The sequence below is a fragment of the Cygnus atratus genome, chromosome 1 (assembly GCF_013377495.2).
Source record: "Cygnus atratus isolate AKBS03 ecotype Queensland, Australia chromosome 1, CAtr_DNAZoo_HiC_assembly, whole genome shotgun sequence".
Classification (NCBI taxonomy): domain Eukaryota; kingdom Metazoa; phylum Chordata; class Aves; order Anseriformes; family Anatidae; genus Cygnus; species Cygnus atratus.
Genome location: NC_066362.1, coordinates 89,595,237 through 89,609,048, shown reverse-complemented (window position 1 = coordinate 89,609,048; position 13,812 = coordinate 89,595,237). Strand labels below are relative to the sequence as shown.

The 13,812-nt window shown below is 43.6% G+C and overlaps 1 protein-coding gene across 38 annotated transcripts in view; it reads left to right on the top strand.

Moving 5' to 3' along the window:
- The window catches only part of PHLDB2 (pleckstrin homology like domain family B member 2), a 113,176-nt gene that overhangs the window by 61,141 nt on the left and 38,223 nt on the right, over positions 1-13,812 (top strand). For 20 of the 38 annotated variants that reach the window (XM_050708326.1, XM_050708324.1, XM_035540728.2 and 17 more), the window contains 3 exons: positions 7,615-7,998; positions 10,270-10,419; positions 11,282-11,419. In XM_050708326.1, the coding sequence (XP_050564283.1) occupies positions 7,615-7,998; positions 10,270-10,419; positions 11,282-11,419 (672 nt within the window). The remainder of the gene's footprint in view (positions 1-7,614; positions 7,999-10,269; positions 10,420-11,281; positions 11,420-13,812) is intronic. The other 18 variants (XM_050708330.1, XM_050708327.1, XM_035540747.2 and 15 more) reach the window with 1 other exon arrangement.

The following is a 13,812-nucleotide window of genomic DNA, read 5'->3' as shown; positions in this document are numbered from 1 at the left end:
GACGTCAGATGCAGTGTTTATTACTGCAGTCCATGAAGCTAATGATTAAGTGGCATGCAGCTGTAACAGCTCAGATGGACAGTGCTGTTCAACCATCCTAAAAAATACGTTGTAACCCACATGAATTGTGTTCGTTCATCCTGTGGGCTTTGCTAAAAGGTCTGTGTGCAGAAACCCCACAATTTGCACTGCAGGGTTCCAACGCTTCTGCTTCAGTTGACGGCAGTGTTTGATGGTGAGTGGGTAAAATGAATTTGTCTCCACTGCAAGCTGCTCGGAGTCCTGTCTGCTGTGCTGTGGAGTCAGGTAGGCGTTGGGGTTGGTTTGACGGACGTCATCGGAGTTCTCTCCGCTTGGTTGTGGTTTTACCTCCTGAGAATTTGCATTAAAATACAGGCATTTTTGTTTCTCCCTTGGAGAAGTAGCAGAAGGGGACAGAGCTTCTGTCTTTGTGCAGTAGCTGCAAAACTCTCGTCAACAAAAAACCGCATAAAGCCTCAGCCCTGAATTACACTTGATAGTAAGGCACAACTTCAACGTGTTATTGAAACAACTGTTAGGTAAAAGAAAAAAAAATCTTCAGGATAGTCAGAGGGAGTTCTTGAAAGGTTTTGCAGCGACTGCCTTGGCCCTACTAACATGCATTCATACTGTACTGATTTTATTGTCCACTTAGGCACCAACCTATGTCATTACAGGGCCAACGTGTATTATCGAGTCTTCACCCTTAACTTTGGATGTGTGCTTTCACTCCATCTTTGATAGGTTTGGGCTCTTGCGAAGACAGGCTGTGGCCCCAGGACAGAGGGTGAGGAGGCCTGCTGCAGGGAGCAGGGGTTACAGACCCCCCAAAGGGTTACGCTTTTGCACGCACGAGGAGAAATCATCAGCAGAAGTGCTCATGGCTTATTTCCTCCTCTCTCCCTGCTGCTTTCCTGCTCCATGTTGAAATCTCCTCGCTGTTGCCAGTCATGATGTTTTGTGTGTGCCAAGTGGCATTGTCGTGTTATCAGAGGGCTTTCCAGACAGCAGCAATGTAAAACTTGAGCGGTGATCAGTCGTGAAAGACAACACAGGGAGTGTATTTATATTTCAAAGAGAACAGCATTTTTTGCGGTGAGGCACTGGAGATATGGGGTTGTTTCTCTATTCAGTAATGCTAAAAATTGTTCTCGTTTTATATCTGGATGTAATGGCAACGTATTTCTCAGTCCTGTTCAGTAGTGAGTATTTCTCAGTACTGTTTTTTTCCCCATTTTTGAGTACCTGGTTGAAGGGTTGCATAGCAGGAGAGTGCCTCCTTCCAGTGGTTTGAGGGTCTGAGTAACCCCACAAATAGGTTTTCAGACCTCTAAGAGGAGGAATATGTTTGGTTGGAAAGAAAAAAGAAAGCCAAATCTCTTAATGTTCCTCCACAAACTGCCCATCGGCCTGTTGTACGTTAGGACCTGTCCTGTTTTATTTTTGTCTTTAAAGTGGTTGGAGGCATGAGTGTGTCCAAACAGGGTCCTCATGTATCCAGCCTGAGTTTCCAAAGCACAGCTTTGTCTGATTTTATGGCAGGTGGCACGGATGAAGGTTGGAGATCCAGGTCTGCTCAGGCCTGTTTTGGCGAGCAGGGTGTGTGTGGGATAAACGAAAACCCACAACCACCAAATAAGTGCCTTTGGATAGCAAAAACTGCATGCTTTGCATTCTCAGAGATGGGTAAAAGTCCAGACTGAGTGTCTGGTGGGTGAACGGTGGGGGAAGCCCAGTCCTTTTAAGCATAAATATTAGACTCTAATGCGCTGTGTCTTTGAAGCAAGGCAGGCAGAAGGAAAATGTAGGACTGCTTGGAGGCTCCTCAGAAGGATGAGGCCACTCCGCAAGCCAGATGCCGAGCGGAGAGCAGCGCAGCTGGCACCAGCGCTGCCCCTGCGGCCACCCTGCTGGCACAGGGCTGGCTTGGGCCTCGTGTTTGCCAGCTGCTGTTCACCTCTGAATTTTTTGGCAAAGCCCATGTGCACATTAGAGTTTGCCCTGGTGTCTGCCCTCTGTCTCTTCCCTTTATTTTTACTCCTTTTGTTGTTGCTTTTTTTCCCCCATATAAATTATTCTGTGAGTTTTACTTGTGCTTAGTTTGCTTTTTAAGTGACAGAGGCCCCTCAGGAGGTTTGCATTTTGAGTTGCTGCTACTGTCTGCATACAAAACGGAGTGGTCTGCTGTCATCACCCAGACAAATATACATAGAATTGTAAAAAATTGTGCAAATAGTGAAAATGCTCCTTGCAGTTTTTTGGAGTGATTAAAACACCTGCGTTGCAATGTGTCCCTATGCACCAAAGAGAGAAGACACGTACATAGTCGCATAGCATTTGCTGTTGCCCCCTCAAGGTTCCTTTCCATGTGCCTTCTACCAAAACCAGCTGAACACTGGGGCCGCCTTTGCTCCTGCTCCTGCTGGCTCTGTGTCCGGGCTGGCCGGGTGCCACATCTCTCCGGGCGGATGTTGATCCAAGTTTTACACAAGTAGATGCAACAGTGAGCTATTGCTGAGGATGGCCCGCGAGCCTCGTAAACAAGGAAAAGAGTTAACACTGGGATCTAAGAATAGGCAATGAGATTCAGTCAGCTATTGAATTCGTGTTTTTTATTTCTTGTTCAAAGAGGAAATCTTTATTCTTTTTTTTCCCCTGTCTGAGATAAAAGGCAAATTGTTGTAGCTGCTGGAACTGAAAGGCGGTTGTTCTCCCCAGCCCGTGAGGAGGTCGGCGGTGGACTGGCACGGCCAGCAGAGCCAGAGAGATATTAATGCCATCTGTTTTGTTTGATGACCTCCGGTATGAATAGCACCAGCCTTGGTTTTCTACTGCTGGCTTTCAGGCAGTACGCTGCCTTTCCCCTAGATGGAGGTAGCTACCCAGAAACGACCTGCTCAGCGTGTGCAGGATACCTTTCGTAGCCCAGCTGCCGGTGTGGATCTAAAGCATATGCTCGTAAATGGAGTTTTATGGGATGCAGGAATCGTGCTGGGAGGGATTTCGGCTTATGTGACCAATGACCTAACAAGCAATAATAGAATTAGGAGAGCTTACTCCACAGTCTGCACATTCGGAAGAGCACTGAATTTCATTAAGTTTATTCAATAAGTAGGAAGTAATACAGAATCACCCCGAGTCAGGAAAGCACTTTGCATTCATTCATTGCAATTTAGTAAGATGCCCTCGTGTGAGGGGAAAATTAAATGGAAATATTTGGGAACGATCAAGGTGGTACTGCTTTAAAACTATGGTTGGTAGAGCTCATGTAAATCTCCATATAGCTTGGAAAAATCTCATATACATATTTAATAAATTTATTTTGGCACTGTCTTTTTATAGATCCTTTAAACGTAAAGCACCTAAGCTGTATTTAAAAGTGTAAGTGACTTGACTTGCCTCTTAGAGGAACCCCAGCCAAGCGGATAAAGGCTGGGTTGAGATAATTTTTCCTACAGCTAGTGTTGGACGCTCTCTGCAGTGTTATAGAATAGCTACTTAACAACAGTTTAGTTTAATAAATGAACAAGTGCCATATAATAGGATAAAACAAACAACCAAATCCCCTGCAGGATATAATTAACACTGATAACTCGGTAAATTTTTTCTTTAATTATTCCAGAACTTTTCTGTGGAATCTTTAATAATCCAGAGTGTGGATTTAGTGTACTTAATTTGTGCAGCTCTGTGTTTCATTAAAAGGAGCTATATATAGGAAGAAGGGAAGAGATGAATTTCAGTAGACCTGCTTTTAATTACAGAAGTTGAGCAGTGCTCTACAGCTCCTGTCCTCAGTGTAACTGGGGAACTGGGTTCTGCAAAAGCTCCTCCGTAAAGTTCCTGTCCAGAGGCTGGCTCTGGGCTGTGCCCCTGAACTGTTTGACTTTTGTCCCTCCATTTCTCTTGTACCTGTAACAGGGAGGCAAGGATCAGGCGTGTTGCTCCTCGGGGCCACGGCTTTCCTTCTGCAGCTCTCCTCCTTATGGGTCCCTGCTGGGAAAGGCTCCCTGGGCATCTGCCGGGAGAAACGAATGTGAAACACAAGTGCTTTCTCCGAATTTGGTGCTGCTCCTGATAGCCTTGTAGCCAGAAGACTAAACATAGCAGAACAAGGACTTAATGGTAGAATAAATGAGGCTGAAGTGAGGAAGTGGCACAGGTTAGAGAGGGAAGGGACACAACAGCGGGAGAGCTGCTCTCAGCCCCGGGTAGCAGTCTGGCTTGGAAACAAGCTTCTGTCTCCAAATCTGAGGCAGGTGTGCAATCACCACTTCCTTAAAAACCCAGGCAGGAAAGAGAAGCCTTCCTCCTGCCCCTTGCCCACCGGGTGCCGAACATGGTGGTAAGTAAGAAAGTCTGTGGACTTTGCTGCTCTGCTCCTGCTGCCTTATTTCCCCCATCCTTTTTGACTTGCTGCTGCTCAGACGTTTTGTGTTGGAGCCAGGTGTTTGCCTGCCCCTGAGGCTTTTAAAGAGCAATGGGAGCTGGGAAGGGCAGCAGCCTCCTCTTCAGACAAAGGGAGCTGCTGAGTAGCCACAAACCTTGTTAGCTCCAGTCACAAAGGACAGGCTGTACATGTATTTTTAATGAGATCTCGGGTTATACAGTTGCTAATGGCACTTAGCTGAAAAGCTTCCTGCTTGCCACAGCTGACTAACCCCATCCTGCCTTGATACCTAGATAGGACCGACCTCCACGCATTTGTAAAATCCATACAACATGTGACATGCAGTGGATGAACAAATCCTGGAGCCGCTGACGTAGCTGTCTTTGAAAGAGTGGGAGTTACTTATCTCCTCTATTTCAGAATATTTTTCTTCACAGGGTACCAGGGGTGTGTCTTAATGTCATTGTTAAGCAGTAGCAGAGGAGAGTTGTTATCCCTTTGTCCCATCCTCCTTCAGCACCTAAATTTTCAGCCATTCAGATGCGGTACGTAGCTTTGTCGAAGCCCATAGTGACGAAACTGCTAAGGTAGCAAGAGCACAAGACCTGTCTGCCCCTTTTCACAGCAGGTAAAAGATCCAGCAAAAGTACACAAAGATGTTTTAGTCTGTTAGAAAGGGCGTTTTACGGGGAAACATACCAAAAGCGGACTCAAAAGGCTTAATTCAACAGCCCTTCCTCGCAGCAGAACCAATTTTAAACCAAGCTGTTTCATTTGGAACGCCTTTTCTTTCTCTACCGTGTTTGGCGTCACAATTAAAATCACAAAAATTATCACCCAAACTTTTCGTGTTCTCCTGCTCTCACATTTCTCTTGCGTTACAGGGGTGGTTTCCTAGCTAGCCGCTTGACTCGGAAATGTATGCTGGAACAGTTAAATGCAGGTGTGCTGGAGCTGGAGCGAGCTGGCTGAGACGAACCGATGAGAATAGGGTGTATAAAATAGCCACCCAGCTTCCTGTCCGTAAGCCTCTCGGTACATGTCAAAATAGAAGTGAGAGGTAGCGGCATTTCGGTCATGCGTCTGGAAGTTCAGCAGGACTTTTTTGAAGCCTGGCAGAGGTTTTCCTGCGATTTTAGAGTTTTGCTGACCACGTGGGACTTGGGGAAGGAAGGATCCCTCCGCGGGGCTGCTCTCAAAAGAGAGGTTTGCAGGGAGAGCTCCTTACCTGGTGCCCGGGCTGGGATGAGCAGCAGCTGTGCCTGAAAACCTAAACCTGCCGTTTGCCGTCATTGTTGGAGGGATGGGGGGCTGGCCTGGGGTAATGCGATGTAACCTGTTGTGGCAGGGAGGGACGGCACTTCATATCCTAATGCTGTGCTTCCCGTCCATAACCATCAGGATCGTAGCGAGGGGCCAGGCCTGGTGCTGTCACACCATCGCTGGCCAGCGCTTGCACAGCGCTTTAGGAATTGGGTCTCGTGGCCAAAAGGCTTACCACGAGGGAGGGCCACGGCTTTGGCGGGCTGAGGGAGCAGGCTGAGGGTCTGGCAGGAGTCGCAGAGAGGGAGCAGGGCTCGGCGGGGTTATAATTATGTCGGTCGTTTGGGGTTGAGGGCCGGCTGCGGAATCTGCTGGGCCCGCTCGGTGGAAAGTCTGAGCTTGCAGGGCTCCGCGCCGTGGGCAGCTCGGCTCTGCTGTTGCCACCGCCGGGGGCTGCGGGGGAAGGGGCACGAAACCCACCCGAAGGCAGAAGCTCTGGGTTGGGTAGGGATTGGAGACGTGTGGGCCCGGGCTCTTCCCGAAGGACGGAGACGTAGCTCGGCAGCTAACTGCAAGTGATTCCGGGGAGCGTGTGGTGCGTACAGCCACCTAATCTTCTTGTGCCTCTCCGAGAAGCCGTGTGCCTGTGAAGTGGTGTTACGTTCTCGTGAAATTCCAGTGGCTTGCCGCAGGGAGAGCAAAAGCAACGCAGTGCCCTCGCTGCTCCGCTTGTCTTGTATCACTTGCTGTGCACGGGGAGCGTTAGGACCACCAGAAGTGGCTGCTTTGCAAAGCCCGCTCGCAAATGTAGCGACAGGTAGAGCGCAGACGCTGCGTACATCTGCAGTGCTTCTTGGTGAGGGAGGCTGAGGATTTCGGTGTTGTGGCTTTCTTTCTGAATATGGGTAAAAGAAGGGTTTCCTAGAAATAAGAAATGGGGTCAGTAGTGCAGGGATTAATGCCAAGCACGAAACTTTCACGGTGGTGTTTTTTCCCTGGCAGAATTTTCAATAGACTTATGGTAAGCAATTTTTTTATTTACGTTACTTTACTTCTTTAGCAAAAGGAACGTGAAATAGCATAAAAGCAGCACCTCTTAAAAATGAAAAGGTCAAACACTTTCATCTGAAATAGAAATTACGTGAGTCTATGCATACAGTAAAATAAAGCAAATGCAGCTTTCTGATACTTTTTATAAAGTATCCTAGAGATCTAGAAGTCTTCCAGGAATTTATGTTTATAGCAACTTGAAGCGTGTCAGGTCAAACTGGCACAGCTATGCAGAGTGTCAAGTTTGAAATGTTAATGTGAATCTGTTTGGAGTTTGGGGAAACTGGTAAATAAAGATTCCCCCCATTTCTGTGCATTGGACATCGGTTGTATTTTGGATGTGATGCCTCGTGATTTTGTACATGCTCCTAAAATGGTGTGTTTCAGAAGGTGGACTAATTCTCTCACAAAAAGGGGAATCAATGTTAACATAACAGAAAATCTAAAAAAGTCAGGAATTGATGAATGTGTGGAAAATCTGCTATATTTTGCAGCATGACAGGCATATAGCATAAGTGCAAAACAGAGTAGTAGGTGAAGCTTGCTGGACACATATACACAGAAATTGGGTATGATTACAGCAACCAGAATGTACAATATTAATATTATTTTTCTACATTGGAAAGAGAAGCAGGTGTCTTAATTTAAGTAGATATTCATTTCTGTGAAATGCACTTTATTTTTTAAGTGTTTTTCCATGTTGGTTCTTTGTCCTAAACCGCAATTTATATGCGTAGATCTGTTTACTATCTCTGAATGTTAAAGGTGTAAGTGGAATTGGATGACTTTAATCCATCACTCTAAAAATAAGCAGCACATATATATTTTTTTTAACTTCATCTTTACTTTAGCTCACATGTGAAGCTCAGTGCTGTTATCTTTCCTTAAACTAGGAACGACAGCGGCTGGAGACGATCCTCAATTTGTGTGCAGAATACTCCAAATCTGACAGCGATGCCGCTGCAACTACGACAGTTGCCGATGTTCAAAAAATTAACAAAGAACTTGAAAAGCTTCAGCTATCAGATGAGGACTCAGTGTTCGAAGACTCGCAGATGAATCTGGAAACGAGGTTTAGAAACCACTTGAAATCATCTGCAAGTGATTCAGATTTCTCGGAACCAAGTAACCACAGTCGCAGCACCACTGCTTTCCTTTCCTCCCGAGGGCTGAGAGCTGACGAGCACTTCAACGAAAACATGAAGTCTCCTCCTTTAGCTGCTCCTGGCTTCCTGAAGGATTCCACTGAATCTTCGTACCTAAGTATCACACCAAAGGTAACGCTGGGTAGGAAGAAATAGTACAGCCTCAGGTAGATAGCTTGAAATCCTCCTTCTCTGGAAGTTGGTTTTCACAGCAAGCATCACAGTTGGGATGGTTTAGGTAGAAGAATTCATCTCAGAGCTCATATAGCTTAGCACCCAGTGACTGATTGTTTCATTTCCTGTGAAAGCTGACGGTACTGGAAGTATTCTTCTGAGGAATGTAGGATTCGGGGGGACTTCAGCATTTTCTAAGGAAGAATGACTTGTCTGAACAATTTAAGGCTACTTAAATAAGCAAGGTTTCAGGAGTCCTGCTTAGAGCTGTGCTGAGACAGAGGAAATAAGGTAAATGCTACCATTCTCTCCTAGACTGAGGCTCCTGTTTCCTCTAAGAGGAAGGTATTTTCTCATTGGGAAACCAGAACAGCTGCAGAGGCGGTGGAGAGGATTCGCCTGAGCTGAGTTTGCTTTCCTGTTGACTCTGCCTGGGCTGGATCCGAGCCGCTTGTCAAATCAGCTGCTGCCTCTCATGTGGCGTGCAGTGGCAGCTTGCCTCCTGGCACACGAAGGAACGAACGCAGCTCCTAGGCTTGCTATGATGCAGCTTCTTCCCCCTCTCCTTCATCTTGCTGTTTCGTTCATGAATGGGAGTTGTCCTTTAAAAAATGAGCTAATGGCATTCCTAGCAATCTCCTTCAGCCAGGAGAGCAGCAGCAATGTCCAGGGTGGGGAAACAGCCTCTCGTCCCTTCTGGGTCAGTGCCCGGGCTCTCTTGTGCCAGATGAGCAGTGCAGCCATTTCTGGGGAAAGACAGTGTGCCGATATGCTTGATAAGTATTTCCAATAATTAGAGTGAAGAGCTTAGTAAGACCAACAGGAGCCATAAAAGCAGGTTTCTGTTTAACATAGTCATGCTATGTTAAGTATGACAAATATTTTTTGTCTCTTCCCTTTTACGTGTCTAACATGAATTGTATTTCACTTGCTTAACTTCTATACATTGCTATAGTCAATAGAAGTGTGATAGAAAAACATTTCATCTTATACAGGGGTATCTCGTTGGAAATCTGTCGTCCAAATTTGAAATTATATTGAACAGAAACATAGCATTAAGGTTTTACTTGGTCTTACCAGGTCTTTCCATGTTTGAAAGGTAGTGAAACATTTCACTTACAAGTTCCTGTGGTCTTGCATTTCTTTCCCATTTGTTTCTTTCTTCCTACAAGTCAGAGGCTATTTTAAATCCTTATTAGGAGGTTGAAATTGAAGATGTTATGTCAGCATTATCCGAGCAGGATACCGGACAAAAAGAGGCTTTCCTGCTAGGATTACTGCTGCTGATCAAGGAATGCCATTCGTTCATTGTAAAGGGTGCCCTGCTAAGTCCTGAGCAAAGCAGTAAATGAGCAACTGTGATAATGGTACACAGCTCATTGTTTTAAAATGTTGAGATCAGATTTGTCCACGATAATTTGGCTGTGCCTGCTCTCAGAATAGCCATTCAGTAGCTGGCCTGAGCCTCTTTAGAGCAAAGCTGTGTGGTCCAGTGGTTAATGCAAAGCCCTGTGCGCAGCCCGCTTCTAATTCAGGCTGGAGACAATGAGTGAGCAGCCTTACAAAAGCAATTTGATCGCGAGCCCCTGGGGTCAGGTGAACATGAAGAATACTTTGGAAACTCAATACTCTTTGATCTAGCCTCTGCTGCTCTAATGAGATCACTGGTATTTTTCTTAATAATGTTTTTTAATTCTTGGCACAGTTATCTAGTAAGTTAATGGCAATGAGAAGAACCATGTAAAAGGGTACTGACTCCTGATGGCTACGCAGGGGCACAGGACTGAGTCTTATCCTTGTTTCACAGAAACTGCCCTTCTTGATGGCTGGCAACAGAAATGTTCTATTTTACACCCTGGTTTTTATTATATGAACAGCTGCCATCTCCATAAAAAGTATCATCTATCTATCTCTTTTAAGAGGTAAATCAGATTTTTACAAGCTAAATAGCACAGCATGTAAAGAGTTCTCAAAGGTTAGATATTAATAATTCATATAGTATGAATAGTATTTCTGCTCAGTATAGTATTTACTTCCAGAGCTTGGATGTAAAGTGTCATGTTTGTTTCTCTTCTACGCCTTCTAAATATAGAGGTAGCAATATAGTAGATAGGAAATACCTAGCAGGTTCAAAACCAGCAACACAGTACTTGTCTAAAATGACTACAATATGAAAGAGGGAAGGAAACACAGTGTTCGTCTTTCTGATAAACCTCTTGTGATGTGCAGCTGCAGATACCAGAATGCACAAGTGATGAGCAAAGAGGGCAGGAGCTCACTCGACTGGAGGAGGAGCGCATAGTAATACTAAATAACTTGGAAGAACTTGAACAGAAGATCAAAGATTTAAATGACCAGATGGATGAATCCTCGAGAGAGGTATGAGATACGTTTCGGTTTTAAATATCTTGCTTCTTAGGTATGCCTACATGCCGCAGATAGGATGGTGAGTACACCAGGAACTCATGCACCTATATAGCCTTTGTATTCAGTGCTTCTTCACCAGAGTAAGGCACAATGAGGACGTGGTAGTCTTCTACTGTGAAGGTTATTTTTCTCTAGCAGGGGAATGATTGTCATGCTCAGAGTAGCCTTTCCCAGCTGTAACCATTATACTCCTAAGTGGAATTAGAACAATCTTGCTTGCTGAATGGTCACTCAATTGATCTAAATACCTTGTGTCACTTGGGTGTTTTATAGCGGTATCTCATGTGACCCTTTAAAGAGAAAGGAAGTGAGATAACTTCCTGTTAAGCCTCCTTGTCTTTATGGTGGCAAGGTTATGTGGCAGTCTCTTGACTTCTGGAATCTCACAGTTACAGACTAAGCTGGTCAGGCATTTGGATTGTGCTTATTCCAATTATCAGCAACAGGAAAGAAACAGCTGTTCGAAAAGGGTTTCCTACAGAGCCTGGGCACAGATACTTGGTATAGTATCATAACAGGAGGAAGCACAGAGGAGAAGAGTTAGAAAACAAAAAAAAACCTCCAAAACAGAATCTTCAAGCTAAAGTTGGTTTGGACTTTATTTTGCAATATTTTATGTTGCAGTTTTACTTTTTCTCAGTTTTGTGATCTCTTTTTAACGTTGTGGGAGTAAAATAGTTTTTTTTTTTTTCCTTTTAAAAATATTTCTCTGTTGTAAATTATCAACAACTCACTCCCCTTCCCCCAGAAAATAATGTATATCAAGATTTCTTCTTAGTTTGGACAGCTTCTGAAAAATGTTTTGTATTCCTAGTTGGATATGGAATGTGCCCTTTTGGATGGGGAACAGAAATCTGAAACAACAGAGCTGCTGAAAGAGAAGGAAATATTGGATCATCTAAACAGAAAGATAGCTGAGCTGGAGAGAAATGTTATTGGTGAAAAGACAAAGGTAATCAACTTATCTTAGCTGGCTGTGTGCTCTGTTCCTCTTAATCTTCAGAACGCATTTATGTTATTAACATATTGATGGAGGTTGTTTTATAAAGTAGTGTCTCTAAGTAAATTTTTTTGATAATTATGGAAGAAAGAAATAGTCTTGTTTCCCAAGATATACTTGACAAGCAAAATAAAGCACGCTTAAGTGAAAAGACCTCACCTACTCTGATTTTTGATTTTTGATTGATAAAGAATCCATATCGGGCTTGGACTTGGGTTATCTGTTGTTTGAAAGAACAGTATTAACTGACCTGTTCTTCAGCTTTCCATTATAGGTTATATATTTTGATTTTATTTTATTATTTAATTAATCCTTTCTCAGCAAAGGAGTGGTAAGAAAAAAGGCCACCGTTTCAGAAGATGGCTTTAGCTAATATTATACAGATTGATGCATAAGACATCTGTAAAATAGTGTTTAAAAGAAACTGTATTGGTTTATATGGTTTGTTGACTAACAGTTTTAGTACTGTAGAATATTCTCTCTGGGATTAAGTGAAAGGAATTATGTAGTTCTTCTATACAGTCACATACTTAATTGCTCTCAAATATGCAGCTATATTTGCAAAATAGCACCACAGTACGAGTTAAGCACAGAAAGAGAAGAGGCCTGTGAGATGAACCTGTCCCTCTCAAACCAGAGAGGGCTTGTCTCCTCCAGCACGCTCTCTGCTGGCGATCCAGGCCAGCAGTTCGTTTCTCCACAGGGGATGTGCCACAGCCAGTAATATCTCAAGGTCAGGATTTTTTTTTTTTTTGCAGGACTATAAGCCAGTAATGTTTCATTTTTAAATTTCATCCTCTCTCTCATAATTTAAGCCTGTCACTTACGGAAGTACTCGAGCTAGTCTCTCCCCCTTTTTTTAAGCTTTCCAGAAATATCTGAAAGACTCTGCATTATTTGCTCTTGTTTAGACAAGTTGCACGTTTTTAGCTCTCTGTCTTCCTGTTTAATTCAAGCCTTAACAGCTTGCATTGTTTTATCCTGAGTTTGTTGTCTTCAATTTATGTCTACCCTGTCATGAACCTGAACGCTGTTTTGCAGCTGCACTCATGAAACCTCTGTGTGAGGAGGACAAGGGTGCTCCCACCTCTTTGCTCTGCGAATTGCCAGTACACATCCAATTTAAGCTTAAACTTTCACGGACTTTCCTGCTTGCTCTTCTCCTTGTTTGCATGTAGTCTGCAGTTCTTCAGCTTTCAGTGATGCCTGTGGTTACGCTTTAAACTGTCTGTATGTTTCATACTTGATTTTTAGGGTGAAGAGGAATCTAAAGTTGATAACAGCAGGTAGGGTGGTGCAAGCAGATACAGCAGCATCCTTTTGCAGAGTGAGTTTTGTTCGGTCTGGTTGGTAACAAATAACATATCCAGAAATTCAGGAGATCTTTTGTAGTTGTTCTCTAGTAGACTCAAAGTTCAACAAAAGTCATGGAAATTATTCTAAATGATTGTTTACGTTTCCATGCAATCATGTGAAGGAGCAGATAACATCTTTGCACTACTGTGTCACAATCTGAAGATTAAATTGCTGTCTAGTTCAAATTTTCAGTTGAACTAAAACATGGGAAGCAACCTAGAAAAAGCACGTGGGTTATTTAAAAGAAAAAAATATATATATTTTGAGTGAATTTACCAAGTATGATGCATACCACTGGTCAGATCAGTTTATATGTTTTAGTAGCCTTTTCTCCTGTGTTCTTTAAAAAAACAAACAGATGGGAGTGTTTGCATTAGACTTAGAGCCATGGCTCAGTTAATGCTCTAAGTATCTTTGTAGGAATAAACTAGTCCTATTAGAGCACAGGCTTGTTCTGGAAGACATCTGAAAGCGTTACATAAAAACGAAAACTTAAAAACAGCTAAAAAAAAACTTAAGCAAAATACCTTAAAGTGACAGCTGAAATGTTCTGGAGAAACTAGTGTCAGCCAGCAAAGCAGATGGCACTCATCATGTCAATAAACACAAGTTCTGGCTGACTTTAGACAACAATGTTTTTTTAAAGCTTGATTTGTGTGTCTGTATGTTTAAGGTTGCAGCCCCTGCAGATCTGATCCAAGATAGGAAAAATCTTGGCTTTTTAGTAGTGAAGAACTAAACTCCTCCAGGAAAGGAGTTCCTGCTCAGGCAGAAGTGCTAGGCGGAACTTTTTGCTGAAATAATTTGAAACTTATGAGCTCCTTAACAGAGTTAAGGCTCAGTTTCAGGCTGGTAGTTGCCATTCTTCTGGTATTACTTCTGCATTGTTTTTTGGAAGATCAAGTGCTCCAGTGTGTCCGGTGGTCACAGTTTCTTCTAGTTGCCTGAATATTTCACCCAGCATAATACCGGTGGTCTCAGTGTGGATG